We start from the raw sequence: 21,974 nt of genomic DNA, 5'->3' as shown, positions 1-21,974 counted from the left end.
TGACTATTACAGATTTTATGTTATTTCAGCAACTTGGTGACCTGAAAATGAACAAAGATATCTCTAAAAACTGAATTTCTTAAATTATTTAAAGATGTAGTTGGATCAAGTCGGTGTAATAGAAATGTAGATATGAGCTCCAGAAGAAATCTGAGTCTAGAATTTCAGATTGAGATATTCGGGTTCCAGAGGTGCAATTACTGATGACTGTGTAGTTTTCAAAGTAGGGGAGAGGGGAGGATATATTCACAAGCAATGTGTTCTGTAGAAATTGCAACTTAACAGAAACTTAATCTGAACTTATTTTTCAGTCAGAAATAGCATTAAAAGGTTTGTTTTTAATCTTCTGAGGGAAAAATCCCGTTTTCTAGTTTGATTTTCAGGTGTTTTATTACTGACTGGGAAGAAAACTGTTAATGACCTTTAGCTGCAATGACTCAAAAACTAGTGTGTGAGTTATATGTGGAATATACTGCACCTAAAGCATTAAGCTAGCACACACATATATATGGATAAAGTAAGCCTATTTTTAAAGTGTTGGCAACAGAGGAAGAAATTTGAATTGATATAAAGCTTCTGATTTCCGCAGGGAGTCTCTTCCCTAGGAGAAGTGTGGCTGGCACAGTGGACAGGAAATGAAGGAGGCCAGTAGATATGTGCCCTTTCCTGCTTGGATCTAAATTGCATCTCTATCTGAAATCCATCTGTCAGGTGTATAATGATGAGGAGGATGCAGCTGATCATTGTGTTATGTGATAGAAACTTCAGTAGTGTCTACTTGACCGGGCTTGAGGCGTTAGAGTTTGGATAGCTCTATCTATTAATAAGGATGTGTCTGGTTGCCAGTAATGCCACTTCTCCTTTATCAAAGTGCCTTCATCAAGGAACAAATCTGGGTAAAAGTATATCTTGAGGCTACTTGTGAAGCTGTTGAGAATATATCAGAAACTCAGCTCCAAGTGGTTGATTCTGCCAGGCAAGGTGCGGTATCCCTTGCTGATATTGATTACTTAGCTGCAGTTCCAGTTGGATATATGAAAAGTTTATTATCTGAAATTTGTGTCCTTCCCACTTCCTTTTTTTCCCTACCCTTTTTCCCAACTAAAAAAGCCATGTTTTCAGAAACCATTTGCTTAGCAAAATCAGAGATTTTTCTCAGAATTCTGAGAAGAAAAGCACAATGCTTTGACCTTTATGTGTAAGAAAAGGAGGTGCCAAGGTACCAGATGCTTTGAAAGAAGTGAGAGGACAAATCTGAAGACTGCTGACAGAGGAAAACTCATGTCCAAGATAGTTCACTATCTTAGCTTTCTGACCATTTGATGTACCTTAGGGCAACTGCCAAGCTGGCGCAGCTCAAAGACAACTGTGCCAAGGGGCCAGATGCTACAATTGCAAAATCATTCTCAAAGTTGACATCTCTGGCCTGTGGAAGCAATCCTGCAAGAAGTGTCAGAAGGGACACTGTGGTGTGGTGAGTAAATGGTGCATCAGTGTTGCCCTAAAATCTGCATAACCAATTAGTGCCATTTCATTGTCCCAACAGGTACAAGAGATGTAAGATAATAAATTACACAAAAGCACAGGAGTCCTTTTGCACAGTCCTGGTGTGTGAGGTGCTTTCAGGGATGGCTGTGCTTCCAGCTGTTCAGGTTCTGGTGCCTCACAGTAAAATGGCAGGAGCAGAAAACAGAAAAAAATCCAAGGGATGAACAACTGAAGTATAATCAGTACTTGCTTACCACTAGCTGTGCTTTTTTATTGAATGTCTTAAGTTTTTACCAGTAATGGTTGGTGTGTTTTAACTGGAAATAGGAACTTGACTTTAAATAAAATATTTGCGCTATCATCTCATATATGAAAAATCCCATACCACCTTATGCTGCATTTTTAAATTAACCTAATTGTCTGAATACTACATATTAATCATAACAAGTAATTATTTTTGTGTGCATAATCAAGTTATAACTTGCATATTTATATAGACAGTCACTGCATTTTTAATGTGCAGTGTACAGCTATTAAATAAAAATGTACTTCTCACCATATGATAACGTAACACAATTCCTTTGCTCTATCCTCTACTATGAGTTGAGAACCTCCCTTAGACATTTGTATGGATTTGGTGCAAAGAAGTATCAATCATGTAGAGACTGAGTCTTAACACATAATTGCACATTATGTATTTTGTCAGTAATAGAAAAGAAAATAGAGTATAGAGTATCTTTGAAGATTACAGAAACTAATTCAAAAAACTGCCATGTGCACAAATACCTCTCTTTTCTTCCTTTCTCTGGTGACTGGAGATACAGTACTACATTGTTCCCTCTGCCTGATGGCCTTTCAAAACTTAAATAATAGATATTCCCATAAAATTGACATTTGGATCAAAGTGAAGCAAGTGATTTCTTTTCCACCATTGAGCAAGGCAGGGTTCCTTAAGATGTCAGTACATGTTTTGAAACAGACTGTTCTTGTTTTGTTTAAATAAATTACATTTATTGAAATAACTGGTAATATGTAAGATATTTGTAATGCATGTGATAACGCTTGCAAGAGCAAACATTAAGTAAGCATTGAATGCCAAGAGGAAAGGGTGAAAATATTGCATTAGAGAAGGATAGTCTAATAGTGATTATTCTCCCTGCACGTTTGTTGGAATACTTTGTGTCTTCAGAGGACCTTTTATTTAGCAGAAGCACTGATTGATCTATAAAGAGATTTCAGCCCCTTCATCCTGTGGTCAAGAATGAAAGACCAGCAGCTTCTGTCAGTTCCAAGTGAACCCTGGAAAGGCAGCTAGCCCTTTCCTTTCTCCACCTTGTCTCCATTGTGTTATCAGCTGTTAATTTAAGCATAAGACTGCTGCTGGGACTGCTGGTACAAGCTGCCAGTGTGGACACCTTTAGCCTGCTGGTGTCAGGAGGCAGACTGGCAGTCCTCTTCCCTCCACCCTTGGCTTTAAGAACATGTGTGTATATATATCAAAAAACAGAACTGCAGTGCTGGAGAGACCAAGTGCTCAGATGAAAATAATGCTTTGTACTATTTCTTTACAAAAAAGCCCTCCTGATTAAATAGTAAAGGTATTATCTCTTTAGGGAGAAATCAATGCCTGTTCTTTGGCAAAAATGCTTCTCTCTCACTTCATGGGCCATGTCTGAAGAATGCTGCTGCTCAGGGGAGGATGCAATCCTCTTAGAAGGCAGGCATCCTGCTGCTCCTGAGTTTCAGCAGTGCGCTCAGAGCTTTTCGTTTGTGCATGAAAAGCTGACTGGCAGCGGCTTCCGCACAGGAGGACTGGATGTAATTGGATTTGCCATCAAGTAGCAAGTAGGTAAGGTCTTTAGAAGGAGCTAAAAGCCTGGTGTAGAGGATAAAATATCACAAGATTAATGTATATTTCTCTGTTTCCTCGTATCATAAATCCTTTTGGCCTTTTCATGAAACTTGTGAGGCTTTGTGCAGTGCGAGTGAGGGAGGATTTACAGCAGGTGGTAGGAGGGGATGGACAGCGAATGAATGCTCTGCTCTGGGGCTTGAGGGAAGGGACAGAGTACAGGGCTCTTTCTGGATCTCAGTAAGGAAGACCCAATAACAAATAGCTAATAAGATGGCTGTTTTAATAATATAAAATGAATGGAAGAATACAGATAGCAAGTAAATCGTATGTCCCTTCAGAGGCTGGGCACCCTGTGTTCGTGGACCTTTGGATCAGTTTTCTGTCGGTGCCACACAGATGCTGGGTAGGGAGACATTCCCTTGTTTGGTCAATCAAGCTGTTGTATGATTTTTCTCTCAAGAAATCAACTCTGAAGATAATTTCTGCTGTCAGACAGAAAGGAGGTTCACATGAGAACTCCTTGCAGCTCTCAGATACATGAGGACAGGCAGGCAGTGTAATCCCTGTTACAGAGTGGGAATTGCCTGCAGACTCCTCTGTTCCTACAGGCTGGCTGGGTCTGTCCCGTGGCCAAGGTATATGGGCACCACAGGTCTGGGTCTGCTGAGGGTATGTGGATCATTGACTCCTTGATGTACAATGGTCTCCTGGTCTGGATCAGTGTGGGTGGTCTCTCAGACACGTTTTGGTGGCCACAGGGCCCTGCTGGTAAGTACTGGCACAGCACAAACTTCTGCTCTGGATGCAGCTGCTTGAAAAATGGTCTCTAGGGTTTAGGATGGGCATTAGGATTGTGGAGCAGAAGAGTAGCTGAGGTATAAGACTACATAGCCACAACACTGGAGATACCTAGATCAAGCTCATTATCATAAATCATACTTAAGTCATTGACATAAATGATCATCTATCTTGCAGAGGTGAGGACTCCCAGCATTGGCAGGGTGTTGTTATGTAGAGTCAGCACATGTTCCTCTCCTGTAGAACTAAAATAGAGGAGACTTTAAAAATGGTGCCTTTCTTTTCCTTCAAGGATCTTCCACTTTTTCTGAAAAGCAGTTTCCCTTTCCAAGAATGTGGCATCATATCCTGCTATGGCTTTCTGGACAAACCCTCTGCCCCTGGAAGATCCCTGCATCCCGCTTCTCAGTTCTCCTTAAGGGGGCCAGAGGGACAGTTTTGGAGTGTGGCCTCCTCCCTTCTGGCCTCTGGTTCTCTGAAGCTCTTGCCATGGTAGTTTACATGCAAAATATGCTGTGTGCAGCCCAGTTACCTTAATTGCTTCTCTGTTCAGTGAATTGGCAGCTGGCAGTTTAGTTGTCAGCTCCTTTTTCTCTCATCTTTGTCATCTAAAGGATTTACATAAATATCCTAAGGCACTATGCTGTTGAATATGCTACATCAGGGATTCTGATTTGTGAATATTAAAGGCTATTTTAATTCCTGAGACTCGACAGTCCAGGGTTAGGGCATTAGCAGTCAGACCATTTCCTGCGGGTTCACTCATGTCCCGCTGTCCTTCTCTGCGTGTTTGTGAATCTGATGAATACAAAAGCATAGATGTACTGATGGGCTTCTGCAATGTGTCAGTAAATATACTTTTTGCTACCTTTGGTCTGTGGAAGTGTGTGTCCTCCTTTCATTTCATTATGCTTTAAAGAACAGAAACCTCAGAACTTAAAAACAGGAACTCGACTTTCTTAATCCTTTTCTTTCTTTTGGAGGGCAAGCAGTGCTTTTTAATACTCCTTAAAAGAAAAAGGATAGCTGAGTTGCAAAGATTAACTTAACTTACTACACCCGTACAACTAGACACTGTCTCACTGAAAAATTAACACCATGGTCAGAAAATCCAGAAATACAAAACACCCACTAAAAATTTTGATCCTCCAAGACTCAAAGTCCTGGCAGTGGAACATCAGGAGTAAAGAGATTAGATTAAGGTGGGAAAGGGAATATTGTGGGTTCTGGGCTTTATGAAGCTGTAATAAACCCTTATATGTAGGGTCATGTAGAGCACATTTTTTTAAAAAGAGGATAACTTCAATATACTGTAACTATGGCTATAATTTTTTAATCTTTAATCAACATGCATCATCTAATTATGAAAATGAAGCTTTTTAGGACTTGCCTCTTTTAGCAGTTTACCTGAAAATATGTGAGTAAACAAGTAAAATTAAGGTCGTTTAAACAGATTAAGGATCACTGAGTTACCCACCAAATTGTTTAATCTTTGAAGCTTTACTCTTTGATCAAAACTAAAATGTGTGCAAATGATTGTCTCTTTATCTTATAGTATGTGCTTTCAGTCTGTCTTTGGCAGATACTGTAAAACAGTTCTTTCTTTTGAAAAGGCCCATCTAAAGAACAACTAGAGTTAAATGCATTTTGAAAATGGGAAAAAAATTGGCTCCTAGCCATTAAAATTCGTGTAAATAGGTAATTTGGTGAGATTCATATAACTGTAATAGCTTTCTTTTTCCTGATCATTGCCCTGGTAACATCATGTACTCTGAATTGCACAGCAAATTCAACAGAAAGGAAATATCATGGTTCCAGACTTTGATTTTTGAAATACTTATTTGGTTAATTTTTTCACATTTTGTTGAATGAACTTAAGTTTTTGCATCACTTGCCATTCATTGTCTTTGTGATTGTTCTCTGCTGTTCATGAAGCCAGGAAGGTTTTCTCTTATACGTTTTGTTCTGTGCACAGTACTTTAAAAAGTAAACAGGAAACAAGAAACAGGAGAATGATAAAGTTAAATTAACAATTCTGGGTTCATTTAACAGTTCTGGGTTTGTTTGTGACTGCACTGTCATCAATATTAAGTCTCTGCAGTCATGGGTTGCTAACTGGAGTGAATTTGTTGTAGAACAGAAATAAATGTGCCATTGTGTTTCTGCCACATTAATAGTGTAGAATGCAGAAAGATCTGTCTCTCTTACTCTCCAATTACCCACCTGATGCTTTCTCAGGTGCCCTCCTGTTGTGCACTGGGAATGCTTCAGGGCAGCCATACTCAGCTGATTCTGTTGCTGGCAGTTTTCTCCCATGGGGAGAGAGCAGAGAGGCCCTGGCATCTGCCCCAGCAGTGTCTGGATGGCAGAAGCCTCAGATCCTCTGCAGGGTGGATGGTGCCCATAAAGATGGGCAGCTTTATCCTGGGTGATTTATTTCAGATTGCAAGTTACTCAGGTACCAGGGATCCTGTTTCTGGAGAAGAGGACAAGAACCTGTAGTTACTTAGCATTTTGGCAGAAGAGGCTGCTGGAGTTGTTTGGACAGTGTCAGTCTGATGCTGCTAACAATTCTGGAGTTAGAAATTTCGTAGCAAAGTGTCTAAGAGGATCTGCTTTATGTGGTGTTCAAAAGAAGGTCACCTATAAAAAATCCTATCATGCTTTATTTAAATGGCCTTGCTCCATCATGGGGTTGTCCCAGGGCCCAAGGGATGTGTGTCCATGTCCTCTAGCTTTTTAGTTTTGCATCAACAGAAGGAGCTGGTGCTTTCCTCCCCATCTCCCAAATAGCAAATATGAAAAAATCAGAAGCCTGCTCAACAGCTGCTTCTGATTTGCTGCTGGATAAGGGTCATGGAAGTGTGATCTGTCTTTTTCAAATCTTGCCACTCTCAAAGAATTGTGGGATGTATGGTATTTTCTTTTTTCTGATGGGGAGAGTGATAAGGCAGTGATAGAAGGGTGTGGATATGAGCTGACATATGCATGGCGTGAATGTGTATAGTGAAGCAGCTGAATGAGTTTGTTTTCATCTGACAATGAGTTAGGTAAAGATTTCAGTCTCTTTGTACATTTTATCCACAGGTCTGTGGTGCTTCCTTGACTTTATTATTAAATCTGCAGCATTTTAAGTGTTTAACTAATACAGACATGAAGGGGTTACTTTTTATAGTAGAATTCTGGAAAATTTACTGTGCAATAAAATTACCATAAATCTTCACCCAAATAACCAGGCATAATAAAATTAACAAACTAGCAGTGGTGAATACAGATGTATTTGCAAGGCATCTCCTTCTCTTCTGAGACTTTATTTCATGGTTTGTCTGCAGCATGCTACCTATGCCGTTGGGGATGGTAATTTCTGTAGTGTGATGATAAACAAGACTCATTGGCCAAAGAGAGATCCTTTTGACATTGCTATGGTGAATGTACTTCATCACAGTCTTGTTGTGAACTGCTGTCAAATAGCTTAGCTTATATGAAGCATGAATGATGTGCTGTAAAGATTAATTTTATCAGGTATACCTATGACAAGGGTAACTAACATCTCAGAAGGGAGAGTTTACAAGCACTTGCATGATTAGCCCAATCATCTTGTTTCATAATTATGTTTATTCATGGATGAAGCTGTGATTTCTGTCTGGAACCAAGAAGTTAATATCTGATCTCCATAATGAAAAATAAAATTACTCTTCTAGAACCACGACCATTCTCTGTGAAGAATGTAATCTTAAGTCTTTAGAACCCTGATGGTTTTGTGAATGCATGTGTGTTTACAATCTACGTGATCATGGAGTTCTTGTCTTTTTCTTTTGAGTTAAACCTCTGAGTACTGTCCTTTTCAGTACATGTGTTTTGTAATACTTTTAAGAAAAGGAGAACAGAGCTGACTCCACTGGTTGAATTCTCTTTGTGTGTGCCTCTTAATAGGACAGGTATTTTTGTGTTATGGAAAAAGACCTCAGATTTTACTAGGCAAGGCTATTCATCTTGAATTTGTTAGAGCTGGAATTTGATGGATAGCTGGCAAGAGCATATACACATGCACCCTAGTTTACCTTCTAGAGTTGAGAATATTTCTTATAATGATCAGTAAATGTACTTAATTACTATTAATATTAATTTCATGGATGTGTATATTAAGTGGCCTTGAGAATACATTGACGTTTGCAAGTGCCTCTGTGATGCTGTATGGTAAAACAGGGGAAAACTCTGATCAGTTTATTATTTCCTAACAGTGTCTTCTTTAAAATCAAGTGGTGCTATGAACAGTTCAAGCTTTAACTTCTCAGATTTAAATTTTCCATATGGTTTTAGTTTTTGGTAAGTCTTGTAGATTTTATAGAACCACCATTTCTCAAGTCCGTGGATTTTTTCATAGGCAGTTTCCCACTTCTGTTCATGGCTCATCTTTGCCTCTTTATGCTTTCTGCTACATCTAGATTTCTTTTAAATCTCTCATATGCTTTGTCAGCTTCAAGAAGTGAATCAGTGTCCTCAATGGATGATAAACTGCTTATGGTGGCCTTCGCCCATTCTTTAATTGAGGGATTATCAGCATATTTGGTAACCTTTTTAGATGGGTATATAATAGAAAAATTCTTTAATCACTTCTTTGCTTTTTGTTTAATACAGAGAGGAAAAAGTATCTTAAGATATTTAACATTCCTTGCATTTGCATAGTAATATATGACTAGTCCTTAGTTTCTGGTGTAATTAATAAATTTTACAAAAACAAGTGTTAGACAATTGTAAATTCAACCTCTTGAAAATTATATATATGGAAGTAGGAGAACATGTGTTATGGTGTTAGCTGAAAATTAACAATGCACCTGCCAATGGCAAACCAATTTGACAAAATAATTGCTTTCAGTGTTTGACTTGTTCAAAATTTTGCTGTTTGAAAACCCCGTTTATTCTGTTATACCATCCATGTACAGAGATCCTAGATGCTGTCCTCTAAGAAGGAATAGGTGAAGACTATTGTTCATTAATAATATAATGATTCAGTGAGAATAAAAAGATAATTAGTGGGTTATAGCTAAATTACTTAGGATATGAAGGAAAATATAATTCTGGCTTGGGAGAAGTTTGCATTGAATATGACAGGATAGAATTCATGGGAAAAAGTATGTGTAAAACAATAAAAATGAGACAGGGAACATAGGAATATCTTGAATGTGTTTAAGTCCTAAATAAAGCTTCTGAATATTTATTTCAGATTTTTAAAAACCCTTACCTAAAAGCTAAGTTATCTTTTTTTTTTTTCCTCCTATTAATCTCCACATGTGTTGAAACTCTCACCTTGAGTGGCTGTTTTGCTCCCTTTTCCCTACCAAACAAGTTAGCAAAATCTGAGGGCCACAGATTTCCTTAAGGCAGTGCTTGGGTCTGATTTGCCTCCTTTAAGAACTGTTTCTAATTCTCCTCAGCCTGTGGAGATGTAAGGTTGGCTTCCAGAGGGGCATGTTATGAAGGTGCAGAAACAACCAACATTCACTTCGCTATTTTTCAAGTCTGGTTTCTAAAATCCTCTGTTTTCCCCTCAAAGTTAAGGTGATTAAACTCTTACCATGACCTTGTGATCATATTTTTCTCCCTTTTCCCTTTTCCATGGGACCTCTTTCTTGCTACTTGTTTATAGATACCATCCTTCACTTCTTTTCTCAATTGAAAAGAGACAAACATTTTCTTAACACAGTTAGTTACTCTTCTCAAAACTAAGATTAATTGCTGTTCCAATTATTCAGTGTTTTGCAAGATTCCTGCATGATACTGCTGTGCTCTGAACTTAATGAAATAGCATCAAACTATATCAGGATGTTACTACTAATAAAAATTCAGGTTGTTCAGGCACAGAATACTTGCAGTATATTTCGTGGCTCAAAGGATGGTGTGTAGGTATTGCTGATTTATCAACTGCTGTATCAGGCTATGGACTGGGCTGTAGACAAAAGTGATTCATAGATGTTTGGGAGCTGCAGGAATGAGCATTTCCATGCAGCAGCTGCATAAAATCAAGACCTGCCCCTGTGGTTCAGCTGAGTGACCACACAGGCAACTGCTGCTGATTTACATGGTGAGAGTGACCTGCTTTGGGACTGCCTGAAACATGAGGTTGGTGGGTCCTGTATGAGGCATGTGAAGGAGCAGGAAGGAGGGAGGCAGGCAGGCATGCCACTGGGCCACCTTGTGCTGTGGATGCTGGGAGCTGTGCCACTGCCCTGTTGTGGAAGGTGTGAAGGAAACCTGCTGTGAGCATTCCCGGCTTGTCAACTGATGGTTTGTCTGTGGTGCCTAGAGCAACAGGGACTGTGTCGTGGCTTATAATTTATCCGGAGTAAGTCTGGGATTCTCAGGGTGCTGGCCCTAAACATGGGAGGAAAATGGTAGAGGAGAAACAGCTCCTTCTCCCTTCATTTGGTGGAGTTTGGTTGACTGGCTTGATTGTCCTTGTTACTACTTTCTGTAAGGGAAGAATGGTAGCAATTGTTTAGGGTGATGGTCAAATTGGTTAAATTGCAAGAGATTTTGATCACTGACCTCAGTGTAGCCAGGTAACTATGTTATCCCCTGCTCTGGGGATTCAGCTAATAGCTTCTTGAATAACAGGATACATGGTCATACTTTTCACAGAGAAGATTTGTTAGGCATCATCTGCTGTTCATGTGGAAAGCGAGCAAATCATTCAGTGTTCTCTTATAAACTGCTTACAGCCATATTCAAATCAATTAAATTGCTTAATTTTTCTATGTGCTATGCTTCTTGTCTAGAGCAATGGTCAATAATAATGCACAAGGGAGATAATTTTCAGCAGTATTAGATGGGATCAGCTACATAAAAGAAATGTCTATTAATGCAGAGATTTTGAGAAGTTAAAAAGCAGCTGTGTTGACACGAGAAGATGAATGCAGAGGCATAGATTAGTCTCAATTATCTAATTGCTCCTAATGAAGTTCAGAACATTTTGGTTTCATTACAGAGTAATTCTTTTAATTGCAAAGTTAATTTTTTATGCTCGTGTAAAGGAGAAATGTTAATATCTCTTTATATTGTTGTACAGACCACTTTCTGCTTCTGAACAGATCAACTTCTTAAAAAAAGTAAGACTATATATTCAGCAGGAGAAGTACGATGAAGCGGTAAGTCTATTTTTGCTATATGTAAAAATTTTGTTTACTTTAAATTGAAGCTAACTAAGAGAACTTTTTTCCTTCCTTATGATGCATATCTCATTAACTCAAAACCCCACTGTAAGTCTTCAAAAATTTTTATTTTGATACCAATTCTAATAAATAATACTGACTTGCTGTATTTTTTGTCATACTTGTTAAACTGTTTGTTCCTATTTCATAGTATTATGACACACAGTGTGTTTTTATTTTCCACACTAGAGAAGGGTAAATTGAGAAAGAAACTACAGAAAGTAGTTTTCCAGGTTTGCACCACTTAGACTGCCAGTTGCATGAAAAAAAGTGTGATAACTTGCTCCATCAAAGATCCTGCTTTACCTGATCTGTTTTTTTTAACCTGAACCAGCAGTTTTTTGTTTTACTTTCAGATATCAGTATGTCAGACTGGGAGCCATACATGGATTTATGCTTCCCAGCTCCAGTATTACTTTCCTAAGCATCTGCTAACACTCACTGTGTTACAGAGTACTTGATGGGTGCAGTTTACCAATGCTTGTATTCTGATGTTCACAGAAAGCATTTGTAGAGCTAAATTATACCAAGAAGCCTTTAATTTCAACAGGTTTAGTTTGGTCATGAAAATATTTTGTACATGAAAGTATTGAATATGTAAGATGATATTTAACCTGCCAGATGCATGGAAGAATTCCATTATGTGTTAGGGTTCAGTTATTTTATCCTAATATAATTCTTAGGGTAATAAATTACAAATTTATGCACAGGACAGCTAAATCTATTTCATGCCTTTTTACTTGCTTGGTTGTAAATTAGAAATAGTTCAGGTTAAATAAATGGATCTGTTTTGCTGTGGGAGAAGATTTTCTTTTTGGTTTCCTAATACTTCTACTTAGCTGTCATGTTTATTGATAGGAGATATTTTATACATTTCAAAAGCAGAACCTGTGGTTTTGTGTTGTTGCTTATATGTAAATTTTACTCCTTGTTCATTTGAGTGCTCCAGGTGTTTAAGTTCACTCTTGATTACTCACACATCAGCCTGTGCCCTGGTTATCCTCAGCATCCTGTATTGCAATGCAGAAAGGTTCTTCCATTCCCAGAACCTGGGGTGTGGATGATTCTTTGCCTGAACTTTGCAACTCTTTGCAGTGCAAATATGCACTCCTAATTGTATAGAGTAGGTGACTTTTGGGGTGAGTTTGCCCACTGGCAGACTTGTGATCTCTTCAGTATATGCTGTACCTTTTTCTGTGTTTTTTGTTTTTGAATCCCAACTGGATACCTGCACATATAAAAAAGCTTCATTGTGTATGTTCAGCTCCTTACTGTACTTTTCCAAATCACTCCAATGAGCTTCCCATCTTTGGGTAAATCATAGGGGTCAGCACACCCAAATGACACAGTGGGAAAACCCTCAGTCTTTATCATGGTGTGTCACCAGTGGAGGCCTTGAGTGAAGGGACCTGTGATTAGACTGGGTACAGCTCTTCTTGTTTCCAAACAATTTCCATCCTGAGAGCTGCAAGCAACTGCTTTGTAAATGCGTCTGGGACTCCAGATTAGCCTCTGAATTCACTGCTGCTGCCTGCAGTATCAGGTATCACTGAAGTGGAGGACAGCAAAACCCAGGCAGGGAATCCTTCAGGCTGTGGAGAGTGACCATGTTTCAGCTGCATCCATAATCCTCCTCCTGTGTACATGTGCCTTCAGAAGCACATGATTATTTTTGAAGGGATTAACTTACACTGGATTGTGTACAGCCAAATGCTTGTGAGAAAACCAAATGGTATGCTTGGTAGTAGGTGGTTCCAAGTGTGCTGTCTGTGAGGCTTTCACCTCCTAACCACTTGCCATGGCCAGGGAGGATGGTGGAGGAGAGCCAGGTGATGGTTGACTTTATATCCAGCAGGAGTCCCAAGCAGTGTGTGCTCCAGCAGCTGGTGCTGGCCAAAAGACACTACCTGAGCATGGAGAGGACACATATGCCAGGAGTGGTGGAGCTGCTTGAGGTCGAGCTCCAGTTGCTGTCATGTAGGTTGATTTGTTGAATGGAGAGCTCACACTCTTCTAAAACATTACCTAAACTTTTTGTCTGTCTCCAGGTATCCCTGTGCAAAACCCTGATTAACCTTGCTTTGGAAGGCTTGTCTTATTACCATACGTATGATAGATTATTCCTGGGTCTAAGTATTGCAGTGAGTTTTGTGGGCTGGACAACTTATGTGATTTTGGTCATTATCAAGTCCCATACCAATTTGACCAAGACTGTCCCAGCTAATAAAAAGGTAGGTTGGAAGCATTCAATTATTTTTTTCTATCAGTTTGCAGTATTATATGTATGCTAAGTGACTCTGTGCAGGATAAATTGAATACCTTACACTTCTTTTGGCTTAATGTGGAAACTGGCAAGCTGTTGAGTTTTCCAGCTGCTGTAATCCTGTGAAGTGTTGCTGGTAAGTCCATTGATTAGGATCAGTATTCTTAAAATGTGTAAGTCTGAGTGTGCAATACTGTGCTTCCTCAGTTTTTCTTCCTACAGCTGTCCATTTGAGATGCTAATGCAAATGTGAGAAAGCACAGTGATTTAAAACTATTAAAAGATCTGTCTTTAACCTGGTTCAGTTTTCCCAGGTTTAATTAACCAGGTTTCATTTTCAGTATTAACAGCGTTCTGTTGTAATAATATTTATTTAGAAGAATACAGATTTCAGGCTTCCATCTTCATTGATGTTCTTCGCTGTAAGGCAAAAAAAAAAAATCCCCAGCATGTAAATTATTTTATTCCTGCCTTCTTTGGCAATCTTACATCTGTTCTCAGAAACTGTCAAGTCCAATCATGGCATTTTAAAAATATGTAGCCTGTTTTGATAGTAGGTGAGCTGTGGTTTCACAGAACAGTGTACTTTCTTGCTCTTTGTGGTTTGCAAGTATGCAGCAGAAGACATCAAAGATGAAGGAAGCTCTTTTTGGCAAGATTATTATGGTTTGATTTTTCACAAAGTGTAAAAGCCTGAGAATTTATTTTCAGTCATACATCAGGAAAAGATAGACCTAGGTGAATAGGCAAAAAGCTGTTATTTCACTAGAGAAGGGTTAAAGCATTTGAGGGGATGGGAAATTCTCCTGAACATCAAGAATTTATCTCAGAATAAAAGGAATTGTTTCATTTTGTATTGTAGGTGAGAATGAGCACTCACTTAGCATCTTTACTGCCTTCAATGCATTACTCTGAGAAAATTCCTATCATGCTATATTGAAGTTTTTACTGCTGGCTGAAATGAGATAGTCTTGACCTTTAGTGAAAATGCTCAAACAAAATTAAAATGGAAAATATTCATAAGTGCTGTACTGCATGATTTAGGTTTTCTTTCATCAAATAACTGAGAGGAAATAATCCAGGATGCATGTTATGTTAGATACAAACAAAATAATTGCAATTAGTAGGCTGAGTATCAGGCATATTAATAACTACATGAAGGAAAAATTTGCATTCTTAGTTGACATAGATTTTGATTTGGTATATTGGTTTTACTTGTTGAAGGCAGATTTTATGCTAGTGACACTGGCAGAAAAAAAGACTTCTTAGTTCTTTGTCTATAGAATTTATCTTTCTTCAGTTTTCACAAGAGACCCTTTACTGTAGAAACTTTTTTTTTTAGTGCTCCTAAATACTTAGAGAATCACAATGTGAGGCTCATGCTTCGTATATGGAAGTTATTTGGTTTATAGCTTATGTTGGAGCAACTTAAAGAAATTGCTGAGAGAGTAATCTACCATTGACAAATAGTGTCCTGCAAAGCACACTCTTATAAAATCGAGAAGCCTCTGAGTAATGAACCTGCATATACTGTATATATCATCTTTGAAGTTTTTGGCTTCTTATGCTGCATATGAAAAAAAACAGGTATCTTTTGGTGTAGAATGTTGTTTTGGCTAGCAAGAAATATAACCTTTTAATTTATTTTAAACATTCCCAGAAATGCAAATCTGGTTTCCATTTTCAATGCATGACTGACTATATTTGACTCTATAATATTTATGTTTCTATATGGAATAAAATGTTGATTGTGTGTTTACTCATTCAGTGATAAATTATATTGTGTGCATATCATATATATGCGTATTCATTCTGTCTATATGTCAGCAAATGTAAAATTTTGAAACTAATAAAGCAAAATTGCCCTAGGTCAGCTTTCTATATGACATATCTTTTCTTAGTCTAATGGCATATTTTAGCAAAAATTCTATTTTAAAAATCATTTAGAACTTGCATTTGCTGTCAGTTTAGATCAAGGCAGTTGTACATCAGTTACAGGGAGGGAGAGCCAGAAAATATGTTAATCCATCTAGGTGAACTGCTAGGTGATTGTCTCTTCTTCTCAGCATATTTAACACAGTTGTATCTGCCTACCTAACTCTTTCAAAAGACTAGCATTTGTGCAGAATAAAACACTGCCTTTGTCATTACCTTCACTAAAGCTGCCTTTATTATGTCAAGTTGTAATACGTACAGATAAAATTGTTTGTTTAAAACTTGTACATAATCTTCCCTTACCTGTAATTCTTCTCGTATCTCAATGTCTCTGAGTAAGGAAAAATAGTTCAGTGACCAGATAAAAGGCAGATGCAGAGTGACTGTTTAATGCTTCTCTTTGCACAAAACTGAGATTTCTGCTATCTGATGGTTGAGGACTGACCTGAGATAACCCATTTTAAAATTTTCCTTCTCTCTTTGATGTTTCTTCTTAAGAGTGCTCTCAGTCTGAGAATGTGTTTCTTTGAGGACATAATGTTCTAATGTTATATCTATTTTTTCCTAAGAAAAGCCCAAAGCAGTACCTGTAGGCTAAGATGAAACACAATAAAAGTTGTGGCTATGCTACCTTTTAGTGCTGTGCCACACTAGTCCTCTGTTGTATTTTGAAACTGTGGCTTCTTTGAGGAAGACAGTTTCTCCTGTGGAAGGTTGGTCACAAGCCTCCTTTTGTAGCTCTTCCTAGATCCTGAACAGTTGTGGGGGGTTTTTTGGTAGGAAATTTATTAATATTTTAATTGAATTAGTTCTCTTACAAATGTCTCAGGCAGGAGAAGGAAATATGCTGATGGAATTTTCATTAAATGCTTTGCCTGTAAGGCTATGAACTTGAACTCAATAGGTTATATTCCAAGTCTCTTTCTAGAATCTAAATTTGAGTTCTTTATCCCAAATGCCTTAGCATCTCTGGCTTCAGATGTATTCCAAGTATCCATTGAATATAAATAACATTGCATATATTGGGCCTCCAGAGTGTGCAAGTAAGTCTTTCCCATGCAGGTTTTACTGCAGGACTTTATGAATAGACATATTTAGAATTAGCTCTTCAAATCCTACTGTTTTGTTTTTTTTTTTTGGTTAAATCTGGCTGACAACTTTGTCTTGAGTTGTGTAGAGACACATGGCAGTTTGTGTGGCTGTGTTAAAATAGCATTTGTTTTGCTGTGTAACTAACAAATGGAAAGTAGAGTGTAGTTTAAATCATTTTATCACTGTTACAATAATGTTTGTCCAAATGTTTGTGTTTCAGAAATCTACCATTCTTTTCTATGGTTTTGTCTCTGCTGGAATGATCATAGCTTTTTTCCTGTTGATTCAAAAATGTCCTTGGACTTATTACATATACTGTCTCTTGCCAGTGCCAGTATGGTATGCAGTTGTGAAAGAGTAAGTAAAGAATGCAATTTATTACTGCTGTTTTATAAGACCAAGTCTGGACTTTCTTTTTGTAGGGAATTAATTTTTTCCATAAATTTTGGAGAACAAGTTAGGTACAATTCTATTAGACTTCCATAAGTGTTTCCTGAGACATTCCAAAGGACTCTGGTTTATATTTCAGTTGACATAATAAGTAGTGTCCAAACTGACTGATCCAGCTGCCAATTCTAGAATATATCTTTTCTATTAGCAAAAATAAATTAAACTATTTCCATGAAAACTTTTTTTTGGTACCCTTGCAACTGTTGCAAAAGAGTGCTAAGTCTTTGCAAATACCTGTAGCAGCTAACTTAATTTGCAAAATGATCCTGCAAAGTGTCAGGTCTGTGCAACAGCTGCTTTTGGAGAACACGTGCTAGTCGTGGTGAGGAATGTGCTCCCATATTGAAACATATTTGTCTTGTTTGAGTCTCCTTTTACTCCAGGCCCAAAAATACTTGTTATCTTCTGATTCCTTTTACTTTCCTGATCTACTGGTAATTTGTAGATACCAACTCAGTATTATTCAGAGAAAATGAGACCAACTGCAGTTAGATAATGAGCTGTCTCATAAAGCACAGGAAGAGCTAACAAGGAAGGTTTTTCTCTCTCTAAAGCTTCCGAATGTTTCATCAGTTATGACAGACATTAAGCACAACATAACCAAAAATGTTCACTCAGAGTCAATTTGGGTAGTGAATAATCTGAAGCTTGTCCAAACACTGGAGAAGATGTGCCAAATATGTGAGGAGAAAAACTGGAGCATTTGATTGTAGATTTTCTATCAAGTAAAACTGGGCAGAAGGATCAACTGGCCATCAACCATGGGTCTAGGCAGGATAAGGAATACCTTTAACTTTTTTTGTGCTCTGACCCCATCCTTGCCCTGTAAAAGTAAAATTCGATGTTATACTTCTTTTTTAAAAATAAACGTTATCTTGTTCTATCATTTTGAACAGAATTCCTGTCATTCAAGACATTGCCACAAATGTTTTGTCACTTCATATTGGTCAATCTGTAGGATTCCTCTTGGTTTGTATACTGGGAATTGAAATACTAGTAAGTATTTTATCCTTATATATCAACACAGTATCTCATTTCTTGTATTCTACCACTTTGAGGAATTAATGTGTTTGATTTTCAGTCCTCTCTTGGCTTGTTTGTTTTTTTATTTTTAAACTAGGTCTTCAGCTTTTTCTACCGCTCTGCACTTACTGTTGGCCTTCTTGTCTTTGCTGGCTGGCCAGTGATGACACAGCTGTGGATTCAAGCTAAGGTATTGTATTGCTTTGGTGAGCAGCTGGATTGCATGATGGGAATGCTTTGGAATGCTGCTTTAAGTTCTTACTCAGTTATGCTTTTTTTCTGATCTCTGTAATAAGCTGCATGTAGCAAAGCAAGGGAATTTAATATGATCTGGATGGATCTGTTATACAGCATAAGTAATAAGAATGATTAAGAGTTTTGGGGTAGCTATGGGCTAGCTATCGTTTTTCTGTTGCTGATGACTAAAAAATGCTTGACTCAATCATATGAAATGCACATCATTTAGCCAACTTGCGGTGACTATGGTGTTGGCAGGTACAATTGGTGAAGGTGTCACCGTTTAATGTGATCATTTATTAGAAAAAAAATTGTATATAATAGGCAGTTGTCAGCTCATTATTGGCTGCAATCAGTTGGGGCACACTGTTCCTCAGAGGTAGCATTCTATATTGTTTTTCCTTGGAAAAAACTTTCATGAAGTGGCACAGTATTTAATTTGAGACATTTCTTCTCATTATTGGTTCCAACATCTCTTATTTCAGAGGATATCTGAAACTTAGGGGTCTGGGATAGAGAAAAGGAGTCAAATTGCTAAGTCTTGCTCTCCATGAACTGTCAAGATAGAGGCTTGTATTTGTTAATTTACAATTTTTTGTTCTAGTTGTGTAATCAAGTAACTTGTCTTAAAGCTGGATATGCACAGATGGTGTTTTGTAATGTGGAATTTCCTTTCAGGAATATGAATTTGGCTTGAGCTTGAAAACTTTAAATTATACAGCTTTTAATGTTTTTAGTTAAATAAAACTCCTGGGATAGGGGGTTTTTTTTTCCTCCTAGCAAAGAGTTTCAAGAACTGCTTAGATGATTATGGTGGCTAAATCAAATGGCACCTAGATGCAAAGACTGGATAATGTTACCATATTCTCAGAATATTCTCTCTCAATGCTGATTAACAGCTGCAACCTTCTGAGGATATTAATTTTATGCTTGCCGTCTATAAAGTCAGTTGTCAGATTTCTGTGTGAAGGCCACGCTTTGAGAAAATGTTTATAAGTGTAAACTTAGCTTTAATTATCACTGTCTTTGGGATTTTATGTATTTTATATAGATGAAATTCTTTTCTGTATGAAATTGAAGTACTGTAATACCAATGACCCCATGTTCTTTTTTTTTTTTTTAAGTTTATTTTACTCCTTGGTAATGCAGGGTCTTTGCTCATAGGAGATGCTGGTAGCTGTTAGTAGCTCACTGAAGTATTCTTTATCATCAGACAATTGTCTGTCCACATGACCGTCTTCTTCTTCTAGGCAAAAGCATTGATCTGGACTTTCCTGTGTGTGTTCCTGGCAATATTTCCATTAATGCCTGTTGTAGGAAGAGAGCCAAACATTCCTCTGGTGTAAGAATCTCATCTTGTTCTTTAAATTTTTTATTCTGTCTTTGATTCAAAATTTAGTCTCCCTTCTGGTATGTGTGAGGAATTGCATTACTGAAAGTTGGCTGACACAGGAGTTGAAATTCAGAATTTAAATAACATGATTATAGAGACCTCAGTTATTCACTTATGAGAATGGGCTTTTAATTCTTTTGCCACATCCATTTGGTCTTTGTGTTATTCTGTAACTTCTTGTCAAGGGAAACATTTCTTACAGTACAAAAATTGGCACATTTTACAGGAAAATAAAGGGGAGCTTTAAAGAGAAGCTTCAGTGGGGTGCAAATATGGTAGACAGCACTATCATACATGAATAAGCATTTACTCAAAACCAATATACTTTTGACAGAACCTTTCAGAATTTGTCCATCCAATTTTGAATAATATGTCTTTGAATAGCACTGTGTTCCTAATGAGATATTCAGGGAAATAAACTGGATAGGCAGAGCTCTCTTCTTCCTCTGTGTTTCCTGTGTCTCTTCTTTTTCCATCTCTCTATCCTGAGTCTCTTTTTCTGATATTGCTTGTCTGATTTTCTACAGTTGTTGATTTGCATTGTTGTTCTAGTTGTACCCCACTCTTTGGTCACAGGAGCGTTCTCTCATACCTGGATGCAATCCAGGTGGTTGGCCTGAAGGGTTAGGCTTGTGTTCTTTTTGTAGTTACTGCAGAAAGAGTGAATTTACCCTAGGGTGCAATGGCTCCTGCTGGCTTGTAGAAGATACTGTGCCTCAACAGAGCCAGGATTCCTGATCCTCAGTGAAATATGGGCCTTGAGCAGTAATATGTGATTACAGGTAGAATTATGAGCCCAGATATTTCCAGGATTATTGACATTCTCACTCAATATTTTCCGCTGTGTTTTAAATCTGTCTGTTGAAAACCCTTCGTATTCTCGATCCTTGGGCACATAAGAAATATTCAGCACAAATTTCCTTTGACTGTGTTACAGCCTCTCAGCTGTATATACACATGTATGTATTTCTGCTCTTCCAAACTGAGGTTTTTCTATTCTTTAGAATATATGTGCACAGCTTAGAAATCAAAATAGAATTAAATTACCTACAAATCTTCCTCTCTGACATTTGTTTATATTCACCTTGCCCATCTTTGGGCTATGTTCACCTTATACATATTTCTGTTTATTCTTCTGATGAAACATTGTACCTTTGAAACATTGTGTTTGTCTGAAAGTTTTCAAGGGAGTTTTGAAGTTGGAAAGGTTTGAAGCAGCAGTTAGAAATGTGTATATATGACACTTCAGGATGTTGCAGATAACTTGATGCTGAGGGAGAAGATACAAGAGGGAGAAATCAGAAAGCCAGTGAGAAATAGGTGTTTCTGTTCTTGAGCAGTGGTACTATCTGTCAAGTCGGGGCTTTTCAGTACATTAATAAAATTTGTATGCTAGAAACAGGGAGCTCCTGACTCAGCTCAGTCATAAAAAGGAAACATGGGGGTGAAAGCAGGGTTTGATGATCCAGGAGGAACCTGGAGACACTGAATATTCAGGATAGATTAGGAAAGCCAATGTGTTCCTGGGGTTGAATCTGGTCTGGGATGTCAAGTGCAACAAGACAGCATACAGTAGCAAAATAAATATTTGATGATGCTTTCTGGAATTTTATTCTTCTTTTGTTTATTTTTTGCAGAATAGCAGCTGGTTTGCTGACCCTCTTGATATCTTCCTTCTCATTGGTATCTCTTCGTAAAAGTGAAAATAAGTACAGAGATAATGAAGATCTGAAAGTATATTTTTATCAGGTCAGTTGTTACTTTTCAGTAATTCTGAATGTTAGAGGGTTTTTATGTGCAAATTTTTACTTACTTTCTAAGGACATGTTTCTAGCAAGGCTGCAATTTTCAAGAAAGAAAAGATTGTTCCTGAGAGTTTTCCTTGGCTATCTCAAGAGGACCATGTGCACATATTAAAACATCATCATGCTGTGTTTCCAAAAGCCCATCCTGTGCATAAATATATTGATTGATATATAGATTTTAATGCTCTGCTTGGAGAGTTTGAAAATTTGTTCTGCCTTTAGTCTGTGTATATCACTTCCAGTGACCTTTGCAGTAGTTGCTTGTGCAGACTAAGGACAAGCTTGCTGGTTCAGGGGCCTGAACTACTTCTAGTTTCTGGCTGTAGAAGAACAATGTGAGACTGATACTGAGCTGGTTTTCTGTTGGTTAAGTCTTCTTTCAGGTGAATTATAGCTTTGTGAAATAGGTAGGGTTTTTTCATGCTTG

General features: G+C 37.8%; 1 protein-coding gene across 1 annotated transcript in view; it reads left to right on the top strand.

The window, feature by feature from the left end:
• Positions 1 to 21,974, top strand: part of PIGN (phosphatidylinositol glycan anchor biosynthesis class N) — a 96,946-nt gene that overhangs the window by 46,331 nt on the left and 28,641 nt on the right. The window contains exons 13-19 of the mRNA XM_056484351.1: positions 11,208 to 11,286; positions 13,398 to 13,580; positions 16,860 to 16,996; positions 17,986 to 18,085; positions 18,210 to 18,302; positions 19,600 to 19,691; positions 21,380 to 21,491. Coding sequence (XP_056340326.1) covers positions 11,208 to 11,286; positions 13,398 to 13,580; positions 16,860 to 16,996; positions 17,986 to 18,085; positions 18,210 to 18,302; positions 19,600 to 19,691; positions 21,380 to 21,491 — 796 coding nt within the window. The remainder of the gene's footprint in view (positions 1 to 11,207; positions 11,287 to 13,397; positions 13,581 to 16,859; positions 16,997 to 17,985; positions 18,086 to 18,209; positions 18,303 to 19,599; positions 19,692 to 21,379; positions 21,492 to 21,974) is intronic.

The sequence above is a fragment of the Oenanthe melanoleuca genome, chromosome 2 (assembly GCF_029582105.1).
Source record: "Oenanthe melanoleuca isolate GR-GAL-2019-014 chromosome 2, OMel1.0, whole genome shotgun sequence".
Taxonomy (NCBI): Eukaryota; Metazoa; Chordata; class Aves; order Passeriformes; family Muscicapidae; genus Oenanthe; species Oenanthe melanoleuca.
Note: the sequence above shows the minus strand (reverse complement) of the source record. Positions and strands in the feature narration are given on the sequence as shown.